At 52.2% G+C, this 25,362-nt stretch overlaps 1 protein-coding gene across 3 annotated transcripts; it reads right to left on the reverse strand.

Moving 5' to 3' along the window:
* PIAS4 (protein inhibitor of activated STAT 4) lies at positions 1 to 25,320 on the reverse strand. Of its 3 annotated transcripts, XM_066276327.1 has the most exons (12): positions 25,183 to 25,205; positions 19,457 to 19,517; positions 18,789 to 19,215; positions 10,799 to 10,883; positions 9,969 to 10,010; positions 9,530 to 9,620; positions 9,292 to 9,420; positions 9,066 to 9,171; positions 5,162 to 5,235; positions 4,892 to 5,052; positions 2,149 to 2,279; positions 1 to 1,711 (listed from the first exon to the last, which is right to left on the reverse strand). In XM_066276327.1, the coding sequence occupies exons 3-12, from the start codon at positions 19,210 to 19,212 to the stop codon at positions 1,443 to 1,445; spliced, it is 1,512 nt and encodes a 503-aa protein (XP_066132424.1). In that variant the 5' UTR covers positions 19,213 to 19,215; positions 19,457 to 19,517; positions 25,183 to 25,205; the 3' UTR covers positions 1 to 1,442. The 3 variants fall into 3 exon arrangements, with proteins under 3 accessions (XP_066132424.1, XP_066132416.1, XP_066132434.1); XM_066276319.1 differs by lacking the exon at positions 19,457 to 19,517 and having other exon boundaries at positions 25,183 to 25,320; XM_066276337.1 differs by lacking the exon at positions 19,457 to 19,517 and having other exon boundaries at positions 18,789 to 19,284; positions 25,183 to 25,216.
* Positions 25,321 to 25,362: the final 42 nt, after the last annotated feature.

Here is a 25,362-nt window from a genome sequence, read left to right on the forward strand (position 1 = left end):
TGGCTTCACCTTGTCCTTTTTATTTGCGTTTTTAAAAAACAATTAAATTAGAATACAAATATTAGAAAACAGCCGCCCTCAGCTGCCAGTGCAGATGGAGGGGGGCCGGACTGCACAACTGAGTTTATACAGTAAAACTGAATTTGCCCTCGACCAGATTTATGTTCTTTTCATCTTTAGACCTGAAAAGATATTGCTTCCTGACTAGTAGAGTTCTGTTTATACAAAAGAAAATTATACTAGGATGGGGAGGGGAGGGAGAAAGCAAACAGAAAGGCAGGCAGAGGTGGTCTGGGGAAGCATGGCCTCCGAGGGGGCAAGGTTGCTGGATGGTGAGCCAAGCACCTAGCTGCAGGTCCCTGGAGGCATCTGGGTGGCTATGGAAGCCCCATGGTTGCTGGACTCCTGAGGCTGATAGGGCTGCCAGAGGGCGGCCCCCCAGCCCAGTCCTGCTGGAAGACAAATATGAGGCTCCAGGAGAAAGGGGTGCAGAACAGGCCTCGTACCCGTCGGAAAACCCAAGAGCAAGAAGAGGAAGGAACCACCCCAAATTAAGAGGATGGGGCAGGAGTCCCTGCTGCCCCTCAGAGGTGGCCACCTTCCCAGCAGCGGCACCTTGTGGACATCTGCGCTGTTCCGTAGGGAAGTTAACCTGAATTGGAGTTACCGAGGTAGCTGGCTAAAAAACTGAGACCCCCCCACGCCACACGGTGCCACACCCTGAAGCCCCCATCTTGAAAGGGGTCCTGGCCACATGCTGGGTCTTCAAAATACCAAGTTATTGCACTTTCAAAAATACAACACATCTGTGGCTAAACCCTCCCTAGCCCGCCCGCAACCTCCACCCACCTGCCCATGCCCCTACTGTCCCCTCCCCACCCCAACCCACTCCATGGCTTCTTGGCTAAAATGCTCACTGCTCAGAGGCCCACTCCTGGGTCTCTGGGCAAGAGAACAGTTCACAGAGAGAAGAAAAGCAAAGGAACAGATGAATGTCCAAGTTGTGGCTGCCATCAGGGAGCCCCTCCATCCTCCCTGCTGCCCCTACCAGTCCCAGGTCCCTCTGCACCAGCTGGAATGGTCATTGGAAGAGGTGGGGCGTCCTGGAGGGTGCAGTGTCCTGCCCACCCCTCTTCTGGGCTCTGACTTCGGCTGAGAAAGCAGCTGTGTGGGTGGCTTGCCTTGTTTTTAAGAGTTAGTTTTTTTTTTGTTTCATTTTTGTTTTTATACTTTTTTTTGTCATTTTACTTTTTTTTAATCCTCCAGTAGGAGTCCAGAGGTACAGGTGCCAGGATCCAGGGAAAGGGGTGGAAAACCATATGAACAACAATAAAAAGAAAAAATAATCACTCCTCCCTCTGCACCTCAAGGCCCGCCTGTGCCCCTCCACATGGTGAGCACCAGGAAAATTGAGTGTCCAGCCGGTTGGCAGTGGCGAGCAGTCAGCAGGCCGACACCAGGCCCTTCTGGAAGGGGCAGCGGCGCTTGGGCCGGGGGCCATCCTCGTCCTCATCCTCCTCCTCCTCCTCCTCCTCCTCCTCTTCTTCTGAGGATGAGGAGCTGTCCAGTGTGAGGTCCACCACATCAGCTCCTGGCTTCCCATTCTCAATGCTGCCCACTGTGCTGCCCCCACCTCCAGAGCCCCCAAGCATGCTGCCACCACCACCGTTAACGCTGGGGCTGGATAGGAGCCCATTGGTGTCTGAAGTGCCTGAGGGTGACAAGAAACAGATGCTCAGGATGACTGCTGACCCACAGAATGGGGAAACAAGGTATCAAGGGGGAGGGGCAATCCTGGGACATCATTTCTGTCTTGTGTAGGGGCCTCCTAATGCTGGGGAGCATGCTGTATAGGACCTGGCACACAGTAGGTGCTCAATAACTGCATGCTGCCTGCAATATAAAATTCTGAGCCCTGGCCTGTTCTACTCTATGGGAATCAACTCTATGGGGGTGGCTGTGGTTTTTTTCCTTCATTTTTTTCATTTTGGTTTTCTTTTTTCTTTGTCTTTTTTCATTTGAGGTGGCTGTGTTTTAGATGAAAATGCCACACAGTAAGATACAAGTCATACTCGGAAACTGCCAAACCCCCAGAACAGGGATTGGGAGAAACAATGGGGCAGTCTGGGGGCTGGGTCAGGGACTCACCAAGCACAAGGATGGGGCACTGAGGGCTGCAGCTGCGCTCCTTCTCGGCGCGGATTGGGCACCATGAGCCATCTACCAGGTACTCAATTTCATCAGCATCCTCGCACTCACTCAGGATCTTGGAGAGGAGCCTAAGTTGGAGGGAGGGTAGGGGAGCTGATTCCTAGGCCAGCTGAGCTGCCCCTGCTCCCCTCCCTGCTCCCCTGGGACTCTGGTGAGATGCTCGCTAAGCCACTTCCTTCTTTGTAAAAGTGGCTTTAGGAAAGCACCCGCCAGGGGCTGGTGACCTGTCTTGGAGTGAGAGGGGGCCACCAGGTCTCTCCACTGCACAGGGCCTGCACAAGCTAGGCCCTTTGGAAGGGTTTGCCAAATTGCATTGAGGGCCTACAGCAGTCCACTCATGGCACGGTGATGGCCCTCACCCTAACAAAGTGGCCCCTACACTCACATCCTGATTCTGTGCTGTCCCTGTTTTACAAAACTAAGGCTCAGAGGGCAGGTACATGCTGCTGAAAGCTCCCTAAGAGGCTGTGGGATAGAGAAGACAGCAGAAGTGGGACCTCCTCCCTCCTACACAGAGATCAATTTCTCCTCAAGCACACCCGTGGTGAGTCAGGCCTGGTGAAGTGGTCTCTGGCTCTTGGTAGTGGCTGCTAAGGTACCATCAGCCAGACCTATTTTATAGATGAACGGAGGCCTGGGAAAGGAGAGTGATCGCCCTGAGGCCACAAGACCAGGTGACGGCAGGTCTGGGTTCCAGTCCTGATCCCTGTGACTTCCTGGCCATAAGGCCTCAGTCTTTCCTCTGGCAGGATGAGGTGGGCACAGCACTATCTCCAGAAGCTGGGAGAACCTGAGAAACAGCTAATGCCCAGGCCAGGCCTAGTGCAGGGAACACACACTCTGCAGTGAATAGGTCACCACGGTCCCCAGCATTTGTTCAGTGTCAAATATACACCTGACTCCAAGTGAATTTGACCACTTAGGTCACAGTCACACAGGAGGGAGGCTGTCCTACTCTAAGATATCCTCTGGGGCTGATGCAGCCGCTTCCCACTCCTATTCTGAGGTCTCCCCTTTATCACAGACCCACCACTCTGGGGTTACCCTGATGTGAACACAGGGTGCCTACAAGGCAGCTCTCTACCTGGAAATTCCTACTCACCCTCCAAAGTCCCACTCTACAGTTCCTCTTCCTCCTCCAGGCAGAGCATGAGCAATAGAGTATCTGAGTCTGACTCAGTTACCCCCAGCCACCACGCTCAGGTGGGAGTTCCCTGAAGACAGGGTCTCGGACAGAGTCCTTTTGGGGACACCTGGATCACCTAGCTCAGGGCCAGTGAGGGACAACTGGCAAAGACTCAAAGAATAAATTCATGAAGTCAAAAACTTCTTCTAGAAAGACTGCTGGGCTACACCAGGCCCCATGGGCTTTCTGGGATCACGGTCTGTGAGAGGCAGAACCATCGTCCCCAGCCCTGCCAGAGCTGCTACCACCCAAGCCTGAGTGACCCACTCTAGGCCTACTGGGGAGAGGGAAGGCGGGTGCTGGGTTGCACAGCTGCCGGCTGGGAACAGAGCTGCCATTCAGGCCCAGCCCTCATGCCCAGCCCCAGGGGCCTCCTCACTCCACCTCGAGGCTGGACCACATAGGGGGCTGTGGCTTGGCCCCTCCAGGGAGGGACCAGGCTCAGAGTTGGCTGAACCTGGGCTTGAGTTCTGACCTGGCTACCTACGAACTCTGTGTGTGTGTGTGTGTGTGTGTGTGTGTGTGTGTGTGTCAGTCCCAAAGCAGGTGGCTGCCTCCCCCCACCCCGAGCCTTAGTTTCCCCGTCTATAAGGTGGGGATAATCAGTCCATCTCCTGGGACAATTAGGAGGGAGGGCTTGGCAAGACCTTGAGCATGGTGACTAGAGATGAGTGCTTGAACAGGAGAACAAATTCATACCCAGCTCTTATAGGTCGGAGGTGGAGGTGTCACTCCTATCCTGACCGTGAGCACACACGCTAGGCTGTACGTCTCAACCTTGAAGGGCTGGCGGCTCCAAAATTGGGTGCCAGCATACCAGCTCCTGTCTAGGCTGCTGCTTCACCCTGCCCCCACCCGACTCTGGGGATAGGTGGGTGTGGCCAACGCCTGGCAGAAGCTGCTCAGTCAGGTGCTGGGCTCGGTTTCTAGAAACCTAAGACCTAAGCAAAGTTTCTCTTTTGGGGAGAATGGCCTTTTGCCCCTTGTCCCCCTGCAGAGTAGGAAGAGCTTGCTTGTTAGGCGGGTGGGGGGACAGCCTAATCACATGCCAACACCATCTAGGAAAGGAACAAGTGGAACGTGACCAGGATTTGGGGGAGACGTGTCCTTTTTCTTCTATGGAGGGCACAACTAAGGTGGCACTGAATGAACTTTAGGAAGCAACTCCTTGAATTGTGCATCAGCCTAAAAGTAAGGAGTTCTCAGGTTCTCACGTTATGTGGGGGAAAACAGCCTCTAAGAACACAAAGCACTCAAAGTAGAGTGGAACTCCTGGGCCAGAGCCCTACTTCTGAACCCTAAGCAACACTGCTGCCACCTGCACAGCGAAAGCCCTAAGTCCTGCCTTTCTTACTTCCAAAGCTGCCAAAAAGCACAGAGGCCTCGAAGTTGCATGGATCTGCTCTTCATTCCCCAGAGGCCCAAAGAAGTGAGGGGCAGAGCCCCAATGCAGCCCAGGAGGCAGTGTGGTCCCCCTGTGCCTCAGCGACTCACCCATCTATGATGAGCTGGTCGTAGGGGGCCGGTTTATCACACACGGGGCACATCCAGGTAGGCTTCTTTTCATTCATCTGAAGGTAGAAGACAGCATCGAAGCACTGCAGGTGGGCGCAGGTCTCTGCCCGGCAGGGCACAGACAGCCGCATTTTCACCAGCTGTGGGGAGAGGAGGGGTGTGAGCAGGCCACTTGGCCAGCCATTGACCACCCCAGAAAGCTCTCACATAATACACAAATGAGGGAGAGGGACCACCACACTAACTCACTGGGCAGATGAGGGAGACCCGCACACCAGTGGTAGCGATCTCACTGTCGGGGTCCAAGCGCAGCTTCTCTTTAACTGTGGAGAAGGGGGTAGCCAATGTTAGTGGGGAAGGGGCAGAGGTGCCCGCAGGGCCAGGCCAGGAGACAAGTTGGGCAGCAGCCACAATTACTTCTGACAACAACCTGGGCGCACCCATGAGGCAGACCAATCACCCAACAAGCTGACCCTGATGAAGCTTTTTACAACCCACAGGGCTTTTCTGGAAAAATCCAGGCAATGCACACCCACCAACAAGGCTGCCAGCTGTGCCTTTGTTAATTCCAATGAAAACCATTCCTGAGAGCCCCTGCTTCGAGATAGTGCTCACTAGGGAGCACCAATACCCCAGTCCAGGAGCACTCACCATGGGCCCTGCAGGACAAGAGCAAACCCACCAGCACAGCCCCCCCACCCCGCACGATCAAATATCACTTTTCTAATAAATCAAAAGTGATGGTGCCACTACAAAATCACGCACAACATGAAAACATGCTCACAACTGCCTTCTAGACTGAATGGAATGCTGGATAAAAGACTGGAAGAAAACACACCCAGTGTAGCCCTGGGACTGGCCTGCAGGGGGTGCTCAGTCTCCCTCCTTCCCTTTTCCTGTACGTTCTGCTTTTAAAGCAGGGACACCAGCAAACTGTCCTCAGAGGTGCATACAGTTAAACTCTATTCCCAGATAAATCAGGACAAACTGACCCTAAGTCCTGCAGAGTGGAGGCCACCCTGCTTGATGCTGGAACTATCCCCCACTCCATGATGCTTCCCCTCCCCCAGGAAGCCTCCTCTCCCCTCCCACACTGGGTTGGGCTTGAGGGTGAACATGCAGGCTTGTCCTTACCCCAGCCAATAATACATCAGTATGAATTCCCACCCCATAGTTCCCCTCTCTTGGTAACAATAAAGGTGGACCCAGAGGCTCTGACTCATTAAAAAGAACATGAACAGACCCTGGGTGGTGGCTCAGTGGATAGAAGGTTGGCTAAGCGTATGGCATCCCGGGTTCGATTCCTAGTCAGAGCACACAGGAGAAGCGACCATCTGATTCTTTACCCTTCCTTCTCCCCTCCTTCTTCCCTTCCTGCAGCCAGTGGCTCAATTGGTTTCAGCATGGCTCTGGGCACTGATGATAGCTCCCTTGGAGCGCATCAACCTCAGGTGCTAAAAAAAAATAGCTTGGTACAGAGCATCGACCTCAGATGGGGTTGCTGGGTGGATCCCAGTTGGGGTGCATGTGGGAATCTGCCTCACTGTATCCCCTCCTCACCTAAAAAAACAAAAAACTAAGACAAAAAACCATGAACAGCTTCAGAAAAATACAAAAAAAGAAAAAAAAAAAACAAAAAAAACCCCCCAGGAACAGCTAAGAATGGATGCAGTGTGCACTGGGTTTTGAAGTAAGGCCTGGCTCCCCCACTGACAGAAGGCTTGTGCATCAGGCAAGGTTCAAGGGAGACAAAAAAACAGGACTTCCCCGCCTGACCAGGCGGTGGCGCAGTGGATAGAGCATCGGACTGGGATGCAGAGGACCCGGGTTTGAGACCCCCGAGGTCGCCAGCTTGAGTGCAGGCTCATCTGGTTTGAGGAAAAGCCCACCAGCTTGAACCCAAGGTCGCTGGCTCCAGCAAGGGGTTACTCGGTCTGCTGAAGGCCCACGGTCAAGGCATATATGAGAGAGCAATCAATGAACAACTAAGGTGTTGCAACGCGCAATGAAAAACTAATGATTGATGCTTCTCATGTCTCTCCATTCCTGTCTGTCTGTCCCTGTCTATCTCTCTCTCTGACTCATTCTCTGTCTCTGTGAAAAATAAATAAATAAATAAAAATTAAAAAAACAAACAAAAAAAAAACAGGACTTCCCAGTTGTGACTGAAAGACCTACTGGTGATGATGCCCAGCTTGGGGCTGTGAAAAGGAAGTGTCAGGCTTCCTGTAGCAAGAAAACTTGGTGGTCTAACCTAGCAGGGGCTAGGCTGCCATATACACCCCTCCAGCCCACGGTGCTGCATGGCCCCTGGATCCCCACTGAGGAGTCAAGCCAGGGCTCTATGTGCAGCAACCCCATCCTGTGGGCTGCTAGTGCCTGGATGAACCCTGTCCTGGGCCAACAGGCAAATCTGGTCCAGTTGGCTACTGTCTCCATAGGGAAACAGGCAGGTGTGACTGGGGGTTGAAGAAAGGGCCCTGTGGCCTGAACAGGTGGTGGTATAATAAATAAAGCATTTACCTGGGATACTGAGAACCCAGGTTTGAAACACCAATGTCACCAGTGAGCACAGTGTTGCTGGCTTCAAGTCTAAGGTTGCTGGCTCGAGCAAGGGGTCACTAGCTTGGCTAGAAGCCCTCAGCCAAGGCATATAAGAAAGCAACCAATGAACAACTAAAAAGTACCACAACTACAAGTTGATGCTTCTCATCTCTCTCCCTGTCTGTCCCCACCCCCCTCTCTCTTACAAAAAAATAAAAATAAAAAAATGGTGGGCACTCTGAGGGAAGAGAGAGGTGGCAGGGTTGGGTGCACAGACTGAGGCTCTGGTGTCAGAAAGCCCTAACTCTGCCATTCTGCACCTCAGTGTCCACACTGGTCAGAGGGTGTCAGAAGTCAACTCAATGACCTGAGAGGGCCAGTGACTTGCCTGAGACCACACAGCTGGCCAGTGGAGGAATTCCTGGGCACAAGCTATGAGCTGGGCAGGCTTTGGTACAGGGACACAGAACCAATTCTGAGTTCCATCTGCCAGTATTTTAAAGATTTTATATATTGATTTTAGAGAGGAGATAAAGGTGGGGAGAGTGGAAAGCATCAACTCTTAGTTGCTTCTTTTATGTACCTTGACTGGGTAAGCCTGAGGTTTTGGGATTCTGAACCAGCAACCTCTGTATTCCAGGGTCAACATTCCATCCACTGCACCACACAGGGACAATGTCTGCCAGTCTTGATAGTAGTATATTTTGTTTTTGAGTGAGAGAGAAAGTGTGGGGGGGGACGGACAGATGGATGGGGAGACAGACAGGGACAGAGAAACAGAAAGGGAGATGAGAAGTATCAACTCGTAGTTGTGGCACCTTAGTTGTTTATTGATTGCTTTCTATACACACACACACACACACACATATATATACACACACCTTGACCAGGGGCACACACACACACACACATATATATATACCTTGACCAGGGGCTCCAGCCGAGCCAGAGACCCCTTGCTCAAGCCAGCGACCTTAGACTCAAGCAAGTGACCTTGGGAAGCCAGTGACCTTGGACTCAAGCAAGTGACCTTGGGCTTTAAGCCCGCAATCTTTGGGCTCAAGCCAGCAACCATGGGTCATGTCTATGATCCCATGCTTAAGCTGGCGACCACATGCTCAAGCTAGCAACCTCAGGGTTTGAATCTGGGTCCTCAGCGTTCCAGGTTGACACTCTATCCACTGTGTCACTGCCTGATCAGGCTGATGGTGGTATTTTTAATGCTCTATCTTTCCCCTGGCCCATTTTTTAATTAAGAGTACAAAAAAGCCCTTGTTAAGAGTATAAAAAAAGCTCTCCTCAAAGCCCCTGCAAGGCTCTAAATAAGCCCCAAATGCTCAGCTTACCCAGACACCCTGGCACACTTGGGTCTGTGAGCACATCTTGCCTGTCCCTGCCTCTGGCCTCTGCACTGACCCCCAGCATCCTCCAGAGACCTCCCAAGTTCCCTGACCCCAGGGTGATGGACTGACCCTGGAAGTCCAAGTTCCCCACTAGGCACCTCCCCGAGCATATACAACAAGCTCCCCATGTCCAGCAAGGGGAGGATCAGCAGTGAGAGAGCCAGAACCACCCTCAGTCACCAAGGGGAAGGCACCGCAGTGCTCACCCAGTGCCTTGCACAGCTCCGGATGCTTGACCCCGATGGTTTTCAACCTCTGCAACAGCTCTGAGGAGGTCAGTTGCCGCACCAAATATAAGGCCACCGAGTAACTCTGGGGGTAGAGGGGGGTAGGGGCATCAGGGCTGGGTGGGGCCAGGCAGGGAGAGCAGAGGCAGGGTAGGGGTAGACGGGGCAATGGAATGAGAAAGTGGGCAGCACCCACCCCCCTCACCTTGCCGTAGTTCCCCCAGGTCACGGTGATGCGGTTGGTGGCAGACGACAGGTACATGAGGTGGGTGAGGTTGATAGGGCGACAGGGCCTTTTGGGCTCCACTCCAGGTTTATTCGAGGGGTAATAGCCCTGGGAGCAAATGGAGGCTCAGCCACCACAGATGATCTGTGTCCCTGCCCCCCTCTCTACCCTTGCCAACCCCCACAGCAGATCTGGAATTGCCTGGAACCCTGCTCACCGGGACTGAGCAGTAGCTGTGGTTGACCTTCACAGCAATGTTGGGTGGGTACTGGTCCTCCTGAGGGCTGCTGGTATCTGAATAACAGATTCTGTAATGACAACGGGGACCATGAGGTTGAGGGCAGGGCAAGGGCCCCTGGGGGATGCACGAATGACCCACCAGGCCACATAGGCCTGGTGGGTAGATCACAATGCTGGGCTGTACATGGGGGTCTCAGGAGTCTGGCTTAAATAAGGAAGGCTGGTGGTATGTCCACAGCCAAGGAAAGCCAGCAGGAGGAAGGGAAATCTACCTCTAGTGAGGGGCCTCAGAGGGTGTTATGAGGGAAGGGGCCTGGCTATGACACACGTGGGGTGGGACATGGCAGGGCTGTGGCCACCCAGGGTAGGAGGAAGTGGCCAAGGGTTCCCTCAGGAGCTGGAGCTCCTGGGCTTACCTTAGGACGACCTGCACGGCCTTGACCCCAGGCTGCAGTTCTCTGTGCCCCAAGGAAAACATGAGGAAGGAGAGGAGAGGTCAGTGAGGTGGGAGTGCATTTAGCATACTATGCCAACTCTTCAGCTGGGTGACCACTGGCCTCTCCTGGGCTAGCCAGGCAGCCTAACCCAATACCTCCCTTGGCAACCAAAGGCCAACAGATGCCCCCTAGAATATTTTCTCCTGCCGTTTACTCACTAGTGATTTGAGGCAATGACTTCCCCTCTCTGGACAATGGGGGAGCTGGTGTGGATATTAAGTAGGTTAGGTGCAGGCCTGGCATGTACTGAGTGCCCAAACAAGTGGCTGCTCCAGTGGTGACGCTGTCTCAGCTGGAGACGGAGAGCCTCAGAGAGCAGAGCTGAAGACCTGGAGATAGCTCAGTGTTCTTGCCAGGGTGACTCTGCCCCCATGGACACTGACCATGTCTGGGGACATCAGTGGTCATAACTGGGGGTGCTTCTGGCTCCTAGGCGGTAGGGGCCATGGATACCACTCAATACCCCACAGTGCTCAGGATGACCGCCGTCAGAGAATGACCTGACCCTGATGTCAACAGTGCTTAGGGAGATTGACCTTGTTAAAGGGGGACACTGGCCCACCTCTTGGAACTGCAGGTCAAAAGCAGTGAGTGTACTGACTGTGCACATGGACCCTGAATAGGGTGGGGGTGAGAACACAAGGGTTTGCGTCTGCATCAGATCTGGCTGAAGGCTCTCATAGGCCACCTAAGACTACACCCACCCACCATCTAGCTATGGTGTTTAGTAGAGGGGGGGCCCAGAGCACCTGGAGTTCCTGATCAGCTCCACCTGTCTGGGCGTCAACGCAAAGATGCATGGGCTCTCTTGAAGCTTCTCATTATTCTGTGGAACTGAAGACAAACATGGGGAAAGGGTCATGTCTGGTTCCCGACAAGGGCGCCAAACCCAGTCACGGTCATTTCTACTGTCTGGCCCTCTTCAGGCCAGGGAACAGGAAATAGAAGCCTGAGTCCCGCCCAGACAGTGCCCCCAGGGATGAGGATAAGGGGGGGACCCACTCCTTCTTGGGGCCAAACCTCAGCCTCTGGTCAGGGAACACTTACCACTCACCCCCCCATCTCCCACTGAAAGCTACTCTCAGAGCAATGGCCTTCTCTTTTTATTTAAAAAAAATTGTATTTATTGATTTTACAGAGAGAGGAGAGAGTGGGGAGGTGGTGAGAAGTATCAACTCAGTTGCTTTCGTTAAGTTGTTCACTGCTTGCCATATGTACCTTGACTGGGCAAGCCCAGGCCAGCAGTGGCCTTATCATCCCTGTGGGGTTCAGGTATTCATTCAAGAAAACTGAGAACTGCTCCACTAGGAGAAAAGAGCTGTGCTAGGCCAGGAGGATGCAGCACACACAGGCCACGTGCCCTTTGGCCAGCCTGCTCTCTTCAGCAACAAGTCTGTCCCCACCTGGAATGGATATTCTGGCACATCTGGTGCGCATGCGCCCATCAGTGCAGATACACTTACACATACAGGATGATGGACGCTCACAGTCATACAGTACTCAGAATGATTTATATCAGCAAAAGACTGTTAACCACCTAAATGCCCACTAATGTGGTCTGGTTAAGATATGCTCCAAGAGGTCTCATATAAAGGACTCCTATGCAATTGTGACAACAGATAACGAAGGATCAAGAGGCTCTTCATGTTCTGATAAGGAGTAACCTCCAAGATGTTTTGGTTGCATGAAAACATGCTGCTATTTGTGTCGCCAAACAGAGGGAGGTGATCTGTGCAAGTGCACATTGGCTTATCTGTTCAAGAAACATCTCTGGAGGAGGGGGTGCAAGAACTGGCCATAATTGTAGCCTTAGATTGGTTGGGAAAGGTAAAAATGAGCTTTTTTTTTTTTTAAGATTTTATTTATTTATATTTTTTTAATTTATTTTTTTAGTATTTTTCTGAAGTTGGAAAAGGGGAGACAGACAGACTCTTGCATGCGCCCGACCAGGACCCACCCCGGCATGCCCACCAGGGGGTGATGCTCTGCCCATCTGGGGCGTTGCTCTGTTGCACCCAGAGCCATTCTAGCGCCTGAGGCAGAGGCCATGGAGCCATCCTCAGTGCCCGGGCCAACTTTGCTCCAATGGAGCCTCGGCTGCGGGAGGGGAAGAGAGAGACAGAGAGGAAGGAGGGAGGGGTGGAGAAGCAGATGGACGCTTCTCCTGTATGCCCTGGCCAGGAATCAAACCTGGGACTCCTGCATGCCAGGCTGACGCTCTACCACTGAGCCAACCGGCCAGGGCCGAGATTTTATTTATTGATTTTAGAGAGAGGAGAGAGAGACAGAGAGAAGGGGGGTTGGGAGCAGGAAGCATCAACTCAGTTATTGCTTCTTATATGTGCCTTGACCAAGCAAGCCTGGGTTTTGAACTGGTGACCTCAGCATTCCAGGTTGATGCTTTATCTACTGCACCACCACAGGTCAGGTGAGCTTTTTTTTTTTAAGATTTTATTTATTGATTTCTAGTGAGAGGAGAGAGGAGAGAGGAGAGAGAGAGAGAGAAAGAGAAAGAGGGAGAAAAGGGGGGAAGAATCAGGAAGGATCAACTCATAGTAGTTGTTTCCTGTATGCGCCTTGACCAGGCAAGCCCAGGGTTTCGAACCAGTCATCTCAGCATTCCAGGTCAAGGCTTTATCCACTGCACCACCACAGGTCTGGCAGAATGAGCTTTAAAAATTTATACTGCAAATCCTTTAGAACAGGATTTTATAAAGAGGAAGTATAAATATTTTTGGCTTTTTGAACCACAAGATCTCTGCCCTGATGTCCCCACTCTACCCTGTATCATGGAAGCTGTCAGAGACGGTAAGCATACAAATGGGTGTGGCCAATAAAACTTGATTTAGGGAAACAAACAGCTCTAGTTGGCCAACCCCTGCCTAAAAGCCTTCTGATTTCCAAACTACAACAGGTAACCTATTTAAGCAAATGTGATTCAAACTTAAAACCAGTTCCAGCTTAGATGCCAGACTACCTGGGTTTATACCCCGGCTCTATGAGGGTCTGTACAATCCCATCCTGGCCCAAACCTGGGCACCCCAATGCACAGGACCACTTCTCAGGGTGCACAGCCAAATCTGTAGCTGGTGCTTAGTAAGAGGTGGCTGCTGCAACTGCCACACTGCTGCCAATTCATGGTTGTTTGTTGAGGGCCCTGCTGGTCCCTTCAGAGTCCTGGATGGGGTCCTGAGAAGGACCACCTAATTAGGCACAGGGACGCTGGCAGGCTACCTGCAGACACTTCAGAACTGCCCAAAGAGCCCAAGGAAATTATTTTTTGGGGTAGAGGGACCTCACAATATTTAAGTTGGGCTGCCAAGACTGGGTGGGAGATAAAAGATACCAGACCCACCTCAGTGTCTCCCAGGTAGGAAGGGAAAGGTAACCCAGTAGGCTTCTTAGGAGGCATCCACTGACTAGTGAGCTCTACCAGCAGAAGCAGTGCAAGAAAAGTGGGCAAGATGGTGGTGGAAAGGCCAAAACTCCAGGTCCCTTTCCTGGTAAGACTCCTATTTCTAGGTGAGGCTGCTGTAAGGACTGTGAACTCTGATTTTCCGCTGTGTCATTGGCCCGGAGTGGCAGACTGCTTTCCCAGGAAGCCAGATGGCTGGTGCAAGGTGACCTGCTATCTGTTAGGAAAAGGTATACCCTATACCATCAGGAAGGGACTGGGGGTCCCCCAAACCTGAGCCTTCACCAGCTCCACCTTCAGCTGTTCAGGGCTGAGATGTGGGCAGCATCCATGACTCTTGTCACATCCCCTCCACCATCAACTCTTCAGCCAATCCTGTTAGCATCCAGTGCTCTCCCCCTCCCACCACCACTGCACATTCTCATCAGTAAGAACACCCTTTGTTGTTCTCCAGGCTCCTGGGGCTCACCCTCTACTGCATAGGATCTCAGGGGGAAGTTCTGTCCACCCCTGTGGCCTTAATTCCACAGCTGCTACCTGGCCTCCTCCTTATGCTTCCCACCTGTCAAATAGATCCCGCCTTAGGGCCTTTGTATGTGCCATCCCCTCTTCCAGATCATTCCTCCCTCGACGATCTCCACCTCTCTGATGTCTTTTTTAAATTTTATTTAAAAATTTTTTACTTACTGATTTTAGTTGAGAGGAAAGGAGATAGAGACAGGAACCTAGATCTGTTCCTGTGTGTGCCCTGACAAGGGACTGAACCGACAACCTCTGTGCTTTGAGATGATGTGCTAACCGAGATATCCAATCAGTGCCCTGATCTTTTAAATTTGCGCAAATGCCACCAGGAAGAAAGCCTTCCCAAGCCCCTGTATTTAAAAACTGCACCCCTCACAGCCTCACAATTCTGGAGCTCCTCACCTTTTTTCCTGCTTCATTTTTCTCCAAAACCTTTATTTACTTCCCAAGAATCAACACAATGTCCAGGCTCTTTGGGTTATCATGAACACCAACTTAACCGAAAAGTACTTCAGTTGTCACCCACACTGCTGTAAGCTAAGTAGAGGTGGATGCAAACCCCACCCAGCCCCCATTTGCACCCATGAACCTCTGCACCTTCCAGGGACTAAGGGGAGGGAACCGCTTGCTCTGAGTCCTCTGGGGAATGGGAATTCTGGGAATGGGTCCTTGGGCTAGATCTAAGACGCTGACCAACCAAGAGGGCCTGCATATTCATCTCCACCCTAGGCTGCCAAGCAGCCTCTCAAACTGCACCAGTAAAGAATATTTAAGGAACTGAGCAGATGCTCACAATATACTGAGAGGAGGGTGACAAAACAACAGTCAGGGCACAATTACATCTTCATAGGATCACACTGCAGAAAAAAGAAAGCAGCAAACCCACACTGCCAGCAACGGTGCTCCAGGGGGCACAGCCAAAGCTGCTTTCTGTTATTACCCCATGCTTTCTACGATGAACATGTGGTTTTACAAAAATTTAAATTAAAAAAAAGATTTGAAGAGGCTGATTGATGGGACTAGTCTTCTGTTTCACTGGCCTGAAGCCTGTCTATTAGCAGCCTGAGACCTGGGATGCCATGTGACTGTCTAGGCTTCCACATTACAGGACCGGCCTGAGCACATATCACATCTGGCTGTGGGATGGCAGGCAAACCACTGTGCCTCAGGGATCACACCTGCCTCAGAAAGAAGTTGAGAAAACAAGACCTGAAAAGCCCATGGAAATTTCAGCAACTCCAAAGCCCTTGGGACAATCCCCATGCTTCCCTTGGCCCACCCATCTCATGCTTTTTTGGCCTCTGTTCTCTCTCCCTCCCTGCCTCCTGTGACCATTATCTGGTCACAATGATCTCCATTCACAAGCCCTCTCTCACCACTGGGCCTCTGGCTGGAACACACTACCCTGTTCCCTCCTTTGTCCAGTTTACTGCTACTCACCCTTCAGGTCTGGGGAGTAATACCACCTCCAGGAGGCCTTCCTGGCTACCACCTACCCACAAAAGTACAGTAAGGGGCTCCTGGTACTGACAGTCTCCTAAAAACCCAGCATTCCCCAATCAGAGCATTCCTCACCTGGCACCATTTAATCACCTCTAGTACAGCTTCCTGGCAAAATGTGCCCGGCCAGAGATCCCCCACCACCACTTGTGGCTTAGTCAATGTCAGCCAAAGAACTCAGGTTGGATGAAGGACATCTGTATGCCCTGAACGATGGGGCGGGTGCCAGAGCAGCAGCTCTCAACCACCTGGGTGCTGACCACCTCTAGGAGTCGTGGAGAACTGAGGGATGCCTAGAGTTGTCAGGACATGGGGTGGTAGTAGAGATAGAGATAGAGAGAGACAGGCTGAATGGCCCTGCACCGTGAGGCACTGGCCACAGGATGCTGGGGAGCCTCTCAGAGCAGCATTGCTTGAGGTCTTGTTTCCTTCCTTCCTCCTGTAAGTCTCATGATGACCTCCCTCCCCCAAACCCCTGAAAGGGAGGTCTGGGCCTTCCCAGTCAGACTCTGGCCACTGACATCCCAAGTGGCTGGGCTAGGGGGACCCTAAGGCGTTAAGATGCCAGTTAGCCCCAAGCTGAAGCATGCTGCAGTCTGAAAGCCAATGCCCCTGCCCCTAGAGTGCTTGGCCACCAGTCTGTCCTGGCTGGGAAGGGGAGGACAGATGGGATTCTTGTGCAGAGAGGAGGCCTGGGGTCTAGAACGTTCGTGTGGTTCAGAACAGGTGCCTCCCTGCAGGGGTGTAGGCACTGATGGTGCAGCGAAGAGTTAGAATCCAGAAAATGTCTGAGTACACAGCCCAGAAGCCCCTTCCTAGCGATGCTGTAATGACCTTAGGCCAGTCTCCTGATCTTTTTGGCACCAGCTACTGCTCCCACCGGAGCAGATCATGTCTCCTAAGGTCCTTCCAACTCCTGGTCTGGGGCTCTATTCTTCCCTGTACATCACCCACCCCAAACATTCCACTCCGTGTGATTTATGTCTGCTGTCCCCCTGGCACGGGATCTATCTAGAGCCAGCCAGCAGTTCTTCTGGTGGAATAGAGCAGAGTATGTGGGCCTTGCTGTGGTTGGTAGGTCAAGGCAAGGGGTAAAAGGAAGCTGGCCGAGCCACAGCCTCCTAAAGTGGTTCTTGGGCAAGGCCAGTGTGAAAGAATTCCACAAGGGGAGGCACCCAGGGTACAAGGTATTCAGACAACTGCTGGTCTGGGAACAGAGGGGACCAGATTGCTTCAGGATCAGAACCTGTGCTTGGTGAGGCACCTTCCTAGGAACCCAGGCAGTCCCCAAGGGTACCTGAAAAAATGAGACTCCCAGAAAAGGGGTACACCCTGGGACAGAAGTGGACAAGTGGGTGGGAGGAGAGGTAGGGCGGGATCGGCCTCTTTGTTCTGAGCCACCAGAATAATTCCTGGTATAGACAGGGGAGCAGACTCTCCCGGAGATCAGGTGACCAGTGTCCCTGGGGGCTCAGGGCAAAGCAATGCATTGTGGGGTGGGAGTGATTGCAGGCTTGCAGTGCAGGAAGGAAGCCCATGGTCCAGGCAGGGGATGAGAGGCCTCCAGCCTGCCCTAGCTCAAAGTCATCTCCAGCCCCATCCCCCACCCAGCGCCAAGCCTGCCCTGCAACTTCCCAGTGAAAACCCAGTCTCCCCTTTACGAAGATTAGTCTGGAGTCTGAAATGTCAGCTCAACCTTCAGGATCAACCAGCTAGCCAGCCAGTTCTGAGGACTCCACAACCTCCTAGAGAACCCAGTGGTGTGATGGGGCGGGGAGGGAGGTGAGTTCCAGCATCTAGATAGAGGTTGGGGCAGCAGAGACAGGGAAAGTCACCCCGGAAAAACTCAGGAAGGGGCCTTAGTTCTCTAGCACTGCCACATCAACCTCATGACAGATGCTGCTGGGCCAACCAGTACCCACCTGAGGGCTGGTGAAAAGTACCTACTCATGTCAGTAGAGAAAGCAGTAGAGGGCCTCAGATTCCAGGACTGGGACCACCCACAACTCCTTCCACCTCCTGCAGCCTCACCTAGAACCATAGGCCCTTTGGCCCAACTTCACCTAAGGCAGGACAGAGGGGGCTGGCTGGGTCCAGTACTGAAGCCAAAGTTTGATAAAGGAACTCCCTGGCTAAGCAAAGAAAGATGCCTGGTCAGCAGGATGGGAAGGTGTAAACCAAGCAGCCAGGGACACGCAGGGCGGGATGTAAAGGACCGACTCACAACTAGGGCCTGTGCCCAAAATGCAGCAGGCATCAAGTAAAGATGTGGGGATTGAATGGGAGATGCAGATGGAGTGCAGGGGGAGGCAGGACCCATCGTGATGGCACAGGCTGGGACACACTGAGAAGGGAACCTCCACAGGGCAGGGGATTTTGTCTACTTCATGTTGGGGGGGATGGGAGGCTCCTATATAGCTGGCACTCAAATATACACTGTGGGCCTGACCCGGCGGTGGCAGAGTGGATAGAGCACCAGACTGGGATGCGAAGAACCCAGGTTCGAGACCTCAAGGTTGCTGAGGTCGCCAGCTTGAGCGCGGGTTCATCTGGCTTGAGCAAAAGAAGCTCACCAGCTTGGACCCAAGATCACTGGCTCAAGCAAGGGGTTACTCGGTCTGCTGAAGGCCCGCGGTCAAGGCACATATGAGAAAGCAATCAATGAACAACTAAGGCATTGCAATGAAAAACTGATGATTGATGCTTCTCATCTCTCTCTGTTCCTGTCTGTCTGTCCCTATCTATCCCTCTGTCTCTGTAAAAAACAAAACAAAACAAAAAAAAACACTGTGTGTAACTAAGAGATTTAATGATTAATTGGAGGCGGTGATATACAATGGAAGAGGTGTCTAGGAACACTCAGAGGCAATCTGTGTGTTAGCAAGAGGCCCAGGGCATTCTACTTGGAGCCCTGAAGGGCCAGAAAGTTGTACCTGGTCGGTCTTCCAGGCCTGAGCTGAGACAACATCTGAGACTACCACCTACCCCCAGCCCTGGCTGACACCTTGACTGTGACCTTATGAGGGACTTTGAGTCAGAATCACCCTGCTAAACCGTTCGAGTTTTGACCCTTGGAAACTGGGATCCTCAGTTGTTTTAAGCTGCTGGTATTTTGAAAATTTTGTTACATGGCACTAGGTCATTAATTTAAAGACCCAAAGGTGGCCGCTATGGCTCCTAGGAGGGACAAGACCTCTGCTGTCCCTTGGCAATTGCTGTTTCTCAGAAAGTATACCAGGTCAGTCATGTGGACACCAGGAGAACTTGGAAGGCAGGACCCCCAGGAGAGGTGGTGGACTCACCCAGTTCGGTAGGTTTCAGTAATTCATCTAGCACGTTAAAGAAGGGCAGCTTCACCAGGCGCACTTCTGGCTTGAGGGTCTTAGCAGGTAACCGTCCGAGTCCATTTAAGTACTTGCCATAGAGCACAGGGTAGTCAATGTTGGGGCCTGTGAGGGGAGTCCTGGGCACTGTGCTGGCCCGGTCGTAGGTTGAGTGCATGGTCAGGGGGTCCAAGGGCCGGTGAGGCTGGGAGATGGGCTCCGAGCTCTTCTTGGCATAGCGTGTTTCATAGAGCTCCTTGATCTTCTTGAATAACTCAGGGCTACAGTCAAACTGGACTAGCTGGAGGGCCCGGGTGACAAGTTCGTGTTTAAGTCCACTCTTACTCCGGCCGACGAAACCCAGGAGCATCTGAAGATCTGAGACTCGAAAACTCATCACCATGTTCTGGGAAGATCAACCACAGACACACGTGCTCAGGGAGGGGCTACCAGAGTCAGAGGACACAAATGGAGCCTGGGCCCAGAGTAGGGGAGGGGGGAATAAAGAAATTAGACCCTATCAGCCGTCACCTGATCCTACCTCCCCCAAACCCTTCTATTTTGGATGGTGGGGGTGGAGCCCCGGAGGAGGCTTTGGTACCAGTCCCACCGGCCTGGGCTTGGTCCCACCTCCACTGCCAGCTCACCTTTCACATGTCCCCTCCCAGCTTGGCCCTGCTGCCCTCCTCCTCAAACCTTCCTCAGCATCTGTCAACACAACAAAAGCTATTCTGACTACCCTTACCCCCCCCCTTCTATTTTAGGTTCTTTTGACATATTCAGGTCTAAAAGAATCCCCAGGTCAGGAACTGGGATTCTTGCTTTACCGTAAACAGCCTCAGACACTCCCTAACAGAGAATACTGATGGCCTCTTTGACCCTTAGTCCTTTTGTTGGGGAGGATATCATTGATATGTGTGGAGGACCAAGGACCTGATGAAGTAGCTCATGTAAAGCAGAATAAGTGTGCAACCAATGCCAGCCACAGACATGTTTTCCCTTTGGTCTAGAATAGTGATATTCAACCGCTGGTCCGTGGACTGGTGTTGGTCTGTCAAATATTTTGAGCCGGTTCGCAAAAGTTAACTGCCCTGAAGTTGTATGAAGAACATAGACCCCATGATTAGAGACTCTATAATCTTTATGCAACATCAGGGTGGTTAACTCTTTTGTAGACCAGCAGGTGAAAACACTGGTGTAGAGTAGTGGTCCCCAACCCCCGGGCCATTTGGTACCAGTCCGCAGAGGAAGAATAAATAACTTACATTATTTTCGTTTTATTTATATTTAAGTCTGAATGATGTTTTATTTTTTAAAAGTGACCAGATTCCCTTTGTTACATTCATCTAAGACTCACTCTTGATGCTTATCTCGGTCACGTGATACATTTATCCATCCCACCCTAAAGGCCGGTCCGTGAAAATATTTTCTGGCATTAAACCGGTCCATGGCCCAAAAAAGGTTGGGGACCACTGGTCTACAGGATGATAGCCACAACTTAATACTAATCACCTGACAGGAACTGAGCTGGACATGTCATTCTACACATAACTCTGAACCTTAAAACACCCATGTCAGGTGAGTGTGAGCTCCATGTTACAGCCAACATTCAAACCCAGACCTGGAAATAAGCAAAAAATAAATAAAGATAATAATAATAAAATAATAAGCAAATCCAGGCCCAATTCTGATGCCACGGGCTGTTTGTCTTTTACAATGTCCCCAGCATTGACCTAGAGCTGAGCTCCTTAGCCGATCATTCCAGTAGGCTTTCTCTGCCTGGGCAATGTAGACATGGGAGATAGACTGTTCTCTCTGGGAGGTGTCCTAGGCATGTGGGGTGTTAATAGCAGTATCCCTGGCCCCACCCACTTGATGCCAGGAGCACTCCCAAATCCCAGTTGTAACAATCACAAACATCCCCCAGATATCTCCCAGTGTTTCCTGGGGGCAGTATCAGCTGAGATTAAGAACCATGGGTCAGCCCTGGCCAGGTAGGTCAGTTGGTTAGTGTTGTCCTGATATGCCAAGGTTGTAGGTTCGATCCCTGGTCAGGGCACATACAAGAAACAATCAATGAATGCATAAATAAGTGGAACAAATCAATGTTTTTCTCCCTCCCTCCCTCCCTCTTTCTCTCTCAAATCAATAAATAAAAAGAATCATGGGTCTGAGAAGAAGGCCCCTGGGAATCCAGCAGCTGGAGAGGCTGTTAACTGAGCTGTGGCAAAGTGATGAATAAAGTCTGGCAGGTCCCTCTAACTAAATCAAATCAAACACAAGAGCTCAGTTGATCCTGATGTTTTCTTTGGGACTGTCTGGAGATGGCATTCCCTCTGTGAGACTCTGGGACACCAAGGAGAACGAGGGTTCCCCAATATGCCTCATAAGCAAAGTGTCCTCAAGGGATGGGCCAGCAGTTTCAGACCACCTAGGCTAAGCCCCCAAACTGGCCTATGAAGAATGAAATGTGGCCTGACCAGGCGGTGGCACAGTGGATAAAGCCTTAGACTGGAATGCGGAGGACCCAGGTTCGAGACCCTGAGGTAGCTCGCCAGCTTGAGTGCAGGCTCATCTGGTTTGAGCAAAAAAGCTCACCAGCTTGGACCCAAGGTCGCTGGCTTGAGCAAGGGGTTACTCGGTCAGCTGTAGCCCCATAGTCAAGGCACATATGAGAAAGCAATCAATGAACAAGTAAGCTGTCACATCGAAAAACTGATGATTGATGCTTATCTCTCTCTCTGTTCCTGCCTGTCTGTCCCTATCTATCCCTCTCTCTGACTCTCTCTCTGTCTGTGTTTAAAAAAAAAAGAAAAAAAAAAGAAAAAAAAAAGAATGAAATGTGGTGGGCAAAAGACACTTCTATGGGGAATGGGAAAAACCAGTACAAGTGACAAAAGTGAATTTGGAAAGCTGGCAAGCATGGGGCAGAACAGCACCCAAAGAAACCAATAAGCTGCTTAAACTCAAGAAAATCTAACTGTAAGAGGTGGGTGGGAACCCCATAGGGTTTATGTAGCAGCCTCAATGACAGGAGGCTCTGGTGTTTCCCGTTTCCTGGCTATTTAACCGTAAAACGTGGAGTCTAACTCGGGAGCCCCAGGATCACATCCAGATTACACACTAGGTTCCCAGATGAGCCTGACTCTGCTGTCAGGCCTCTCTGTGCTCTGGACTCCTCATCTGTCAGCACAAGATGGGAACGCTCTAAGATTCCTTCTGGTGGTACACCAGGCCCCTGCTGATGGCAGAAGGGGCTGTCTAGGCCTGCCTACAAAACCTCAAGAGGGAGCATTTTCCTGTTGCAAGGTCTTCCTCTGACTCTTGAACTACAGATGTGAAATGTCTACCATGTTCCAAGTACCACAAGGACCTTTCTTAGTCACTTATCTCACAAGAACCTGTGAGCATTATGCAGGTGAGAAAACTGAGGCTCCCAGAGGGAAGGGGTTGGCCCAAGGCCTCCCTGTGTGGCAGTGACAGGGCTAGCATGTGGGCCTACCACTTATACCCAGCTGCTTGGGTGGTCAGGTGGGACCCTAACTCCCCAGCACACCCCCTACCTAGGGACCTAAGCAGTCTGCTGGCCCTCAGAATCCAGAATGCTTTGAAACAAAGAGGTTTCACCTCTCTCGGCCTGACTTCCTACCTTGAGCAGAAAAAAAAGGCTCATAGACAAGATGTTTCTTCTGGAAGAGGCCCAAGGCCTGTGAGAGAAGAGGTGCTGTCATGTGGAAGCTGCCGGCCTATCACGCAGTCACAGGCAGGTGGGCTTGGTCTTTCCAAAACACAATTCATCTCCTTATGCCATCCTACCCCCCCCCTCCGGGAGTCGACACCCCCACTCCCACACCCCCAGGCCTAGCCCCTTTTACCAGGTTGGATATTTGGAGCTGCCATACCCGCATCCTGGGACACGCTCCTCAAGCTGCCACTAGGATTTCTCAGCAGCTACCACCACCAAGGAGCCTGTCCTTGACACTTGGGGGGGGGGGGTACAGTTGTGAGAGGGCACAAGCATTCAGAAAAAAGCCCCAAGAGCTGGAAGATCACTTCCTGCTGAGGTTTCATCCTGCCCTACCCCCTCCCACCCCTCAGATCTGTTTATAAACATCTCCAAGCCCCAAGGGCCTAGATAGAGAAGCTGCATTTAGGTTAATTTAACCCCTCTCCAATTTAAGCATGGGAGGAAGGTAAAGGCCCCTCTCAGTAGGAAACTGAAGATAGGTACAAAGTGCTACAGTATCTCAGCGAGTTCACAGGCTGACCCCTTATCCCCAGCCTCTCTCAAGGGCCTTGGGTTAAGTCTCAGATTTCCAAGTTTATCAACAAGCCCCCTTGTTTTGCTTTCCCTTTGGACCAGCCCACTTTGCACCACAAAAGACAAAATCTCTAGCTCTTATATTAATATAAGAGGTTAGAAAAGCACCTAAAAGGGGGGACATTTCCATTACTTGGAAGGCACTGTAGAGTGATAACTAGAGACTGAAGGAAAATGAAAGTTCCCTAGGATGGAGCAAGTGGTGCTAGTTTCAAGGCTCCCTTAACAGAGGCTAATGTTTTAGAGAACTTGAAAAAGGGCCCACTTAATTTAATTAGGTTGGGGGCCCCAAGCCACCAGAGGGTCGAGCAGAGTTCATCAGATCATATTTCAAGGCCCTGGATGGTATAAAAAAAGACTTCAGACCCTACCCTCTGGCTGGAGGTTTGGGGGCCCAGAGTCACAGTGATGGCCCCTTGAGGAGGTTAAATTTCAGAGCTCCAGGGGACTTCAGACCTGCAGGCTGCCACCTTGGGTTTACAGAGTTCAAACCTCCACATCTCCAGGACAAGTGTCAATTTCTCCAAACTCTACAGAAGAGCAGAAGTATGTGTGGTGTTGTAGGAGGAGTAGGGCACTCTGGGGTAAAGAAAGAGTAATACCTAATAACAGATCCTAGAAGGCTACGTTTCAGATCCCAGAGGGAAGGTAAGAAAGATGTAAAGAGAGGGAGAAATGAGAGAAAAACATTTACAGGCCAGAATCTTGGGGAGGAGAGAGAGAAGAGGGAGGAGGTGGTACCACCATCCTGGAATCATGGCCCTTAACCTCTCAGGGAAGGAGAGAACCTTAATCTAGTTGGAACAAGGGTTCTGGCGCCTGACCTAGGGGAGGCACCTGAGAGAAGGTACATCCCTGGGGTGGGGATACTCCCAGCTTAGTCCCAAGAGTGTTAAAAGGGGGTCCCAAAAGTAAAAATAAAATAAAATAAAAGGGGGTCCCAAACTAGGAGAGGGGATGGCATCTATGGGATGTGGAACCTGGACCTCCTAGAGTATGGAGAGAGGTACCAGGAGTTATCCTACAGAAGAAGCCTATCCTGGAACCAGCTAGGACGCTCCACGGATCAATTCAAGGGACCCGCAGGAAGAAGAGGGGGTTTGCAACCTAGAGTTGGGTGCATTAAGGGATTCAAAGCAAGGGTTCTGGAGGCTGTGTGGGGAGGGCACCTGATCTGAGAAATAGACTCAGTAGGAAGTAGAGTATAAAGAAGCAGAATCCAAAGCCTCACAGATGCTGCCCTTAGGGGAAAGAAGAAGGAAGAAAGCAGAGCCCGATATCCAAGAAAGAGATAAGAATTAGGGAGGCTCTGGACCAAGAACAGGGGTCAGTACTCCATCCCAGGGATCAAGGCAAGCTCAATTAACACCGCGTCCACTCCGGGGTGAGAGGGAGAGTACCAAGAGGGGGCGGGGCTCTGGAACCCAACCGGGGCCCCAACCTCCAGCCTGGTTTACAAGACTCAAGAGGGCACGGTGTTTGGGGGCGGTTCGGGACACTGGGTCATCATCCTGGATGGTGGGAGCAACAGTAGAAGGATCAGGGGACCCTTCTGGGCAGGAAGTCGCCAACCTCAGCCTGGCATGCTGGGTAGGAAAGCTGAGACCCAGATGCTGCCCCTCTGTGCCAAGGGCGAGGAGGCGAGGACACTCCCCTATGCCGAAGAGCACGGACCCCGGCCTGGGGCGTGGAGGGGACGAGCAGCCCAGCCCACCATGCAGTCGGGGGGGACTGTGCCTCAAGCTGGAAGTCAGCACTTCACGCCTCTGTTTAGAGAGACTGGCACCCCAACCGCTCAGACTTGATAAGGGGAGAACTCCGCCTCAAACCCTGGGCTGATCCCCCACGCAAAGGTTTGGGGGCCCCGCCCCCGCCCTCCCAGTCCCCCGCCCGCACCCAGAGCCCCAGGGCCGTGGGCGAGTTAGGGGCCCGGGCACCGACCCGCGGGGCCGCGCCGTGAAGCCCCGGGAGGAAGGCGTAGACATTGGCCGACCGCCTGGCCCTCGCTCCCTCGTCCGCCCGCCCGGGTCAGCGCCGCCGCCGCTCACTCACTTTGGCCTCCACCAGCTCCGCCGCCATCTTGGCCACCAGCGTCCCCCGCGCCGGGAGCCCCCAGCCGTCGCGTCACGTGACCGCCCGCCACTCGCGGGCGGGGCCGCCGCCGCGGCCAATTAGCACCCTCACGCTCTTCTGCCCCTCTTGAAGGACCGCGTTGCTGCGCATAGCGCATGC

This window comes from Saccopteryx bilineata, chromosome 1 (assembly GCF_036850765.1).
Source record: "Saccopteryx bilineata isolate mSacBil1 chromosome 1, mSacBil1_pri_phased_curated, whole genome shotgun sequence".
NCBI classification, from domain to species: domain Eukaryota; kingdom Metazoa; phylum Chordata; class Mammalia; order Chiroptera; family Emballonuridae; genus Saccopteryx; species Saccopteryx bilineata.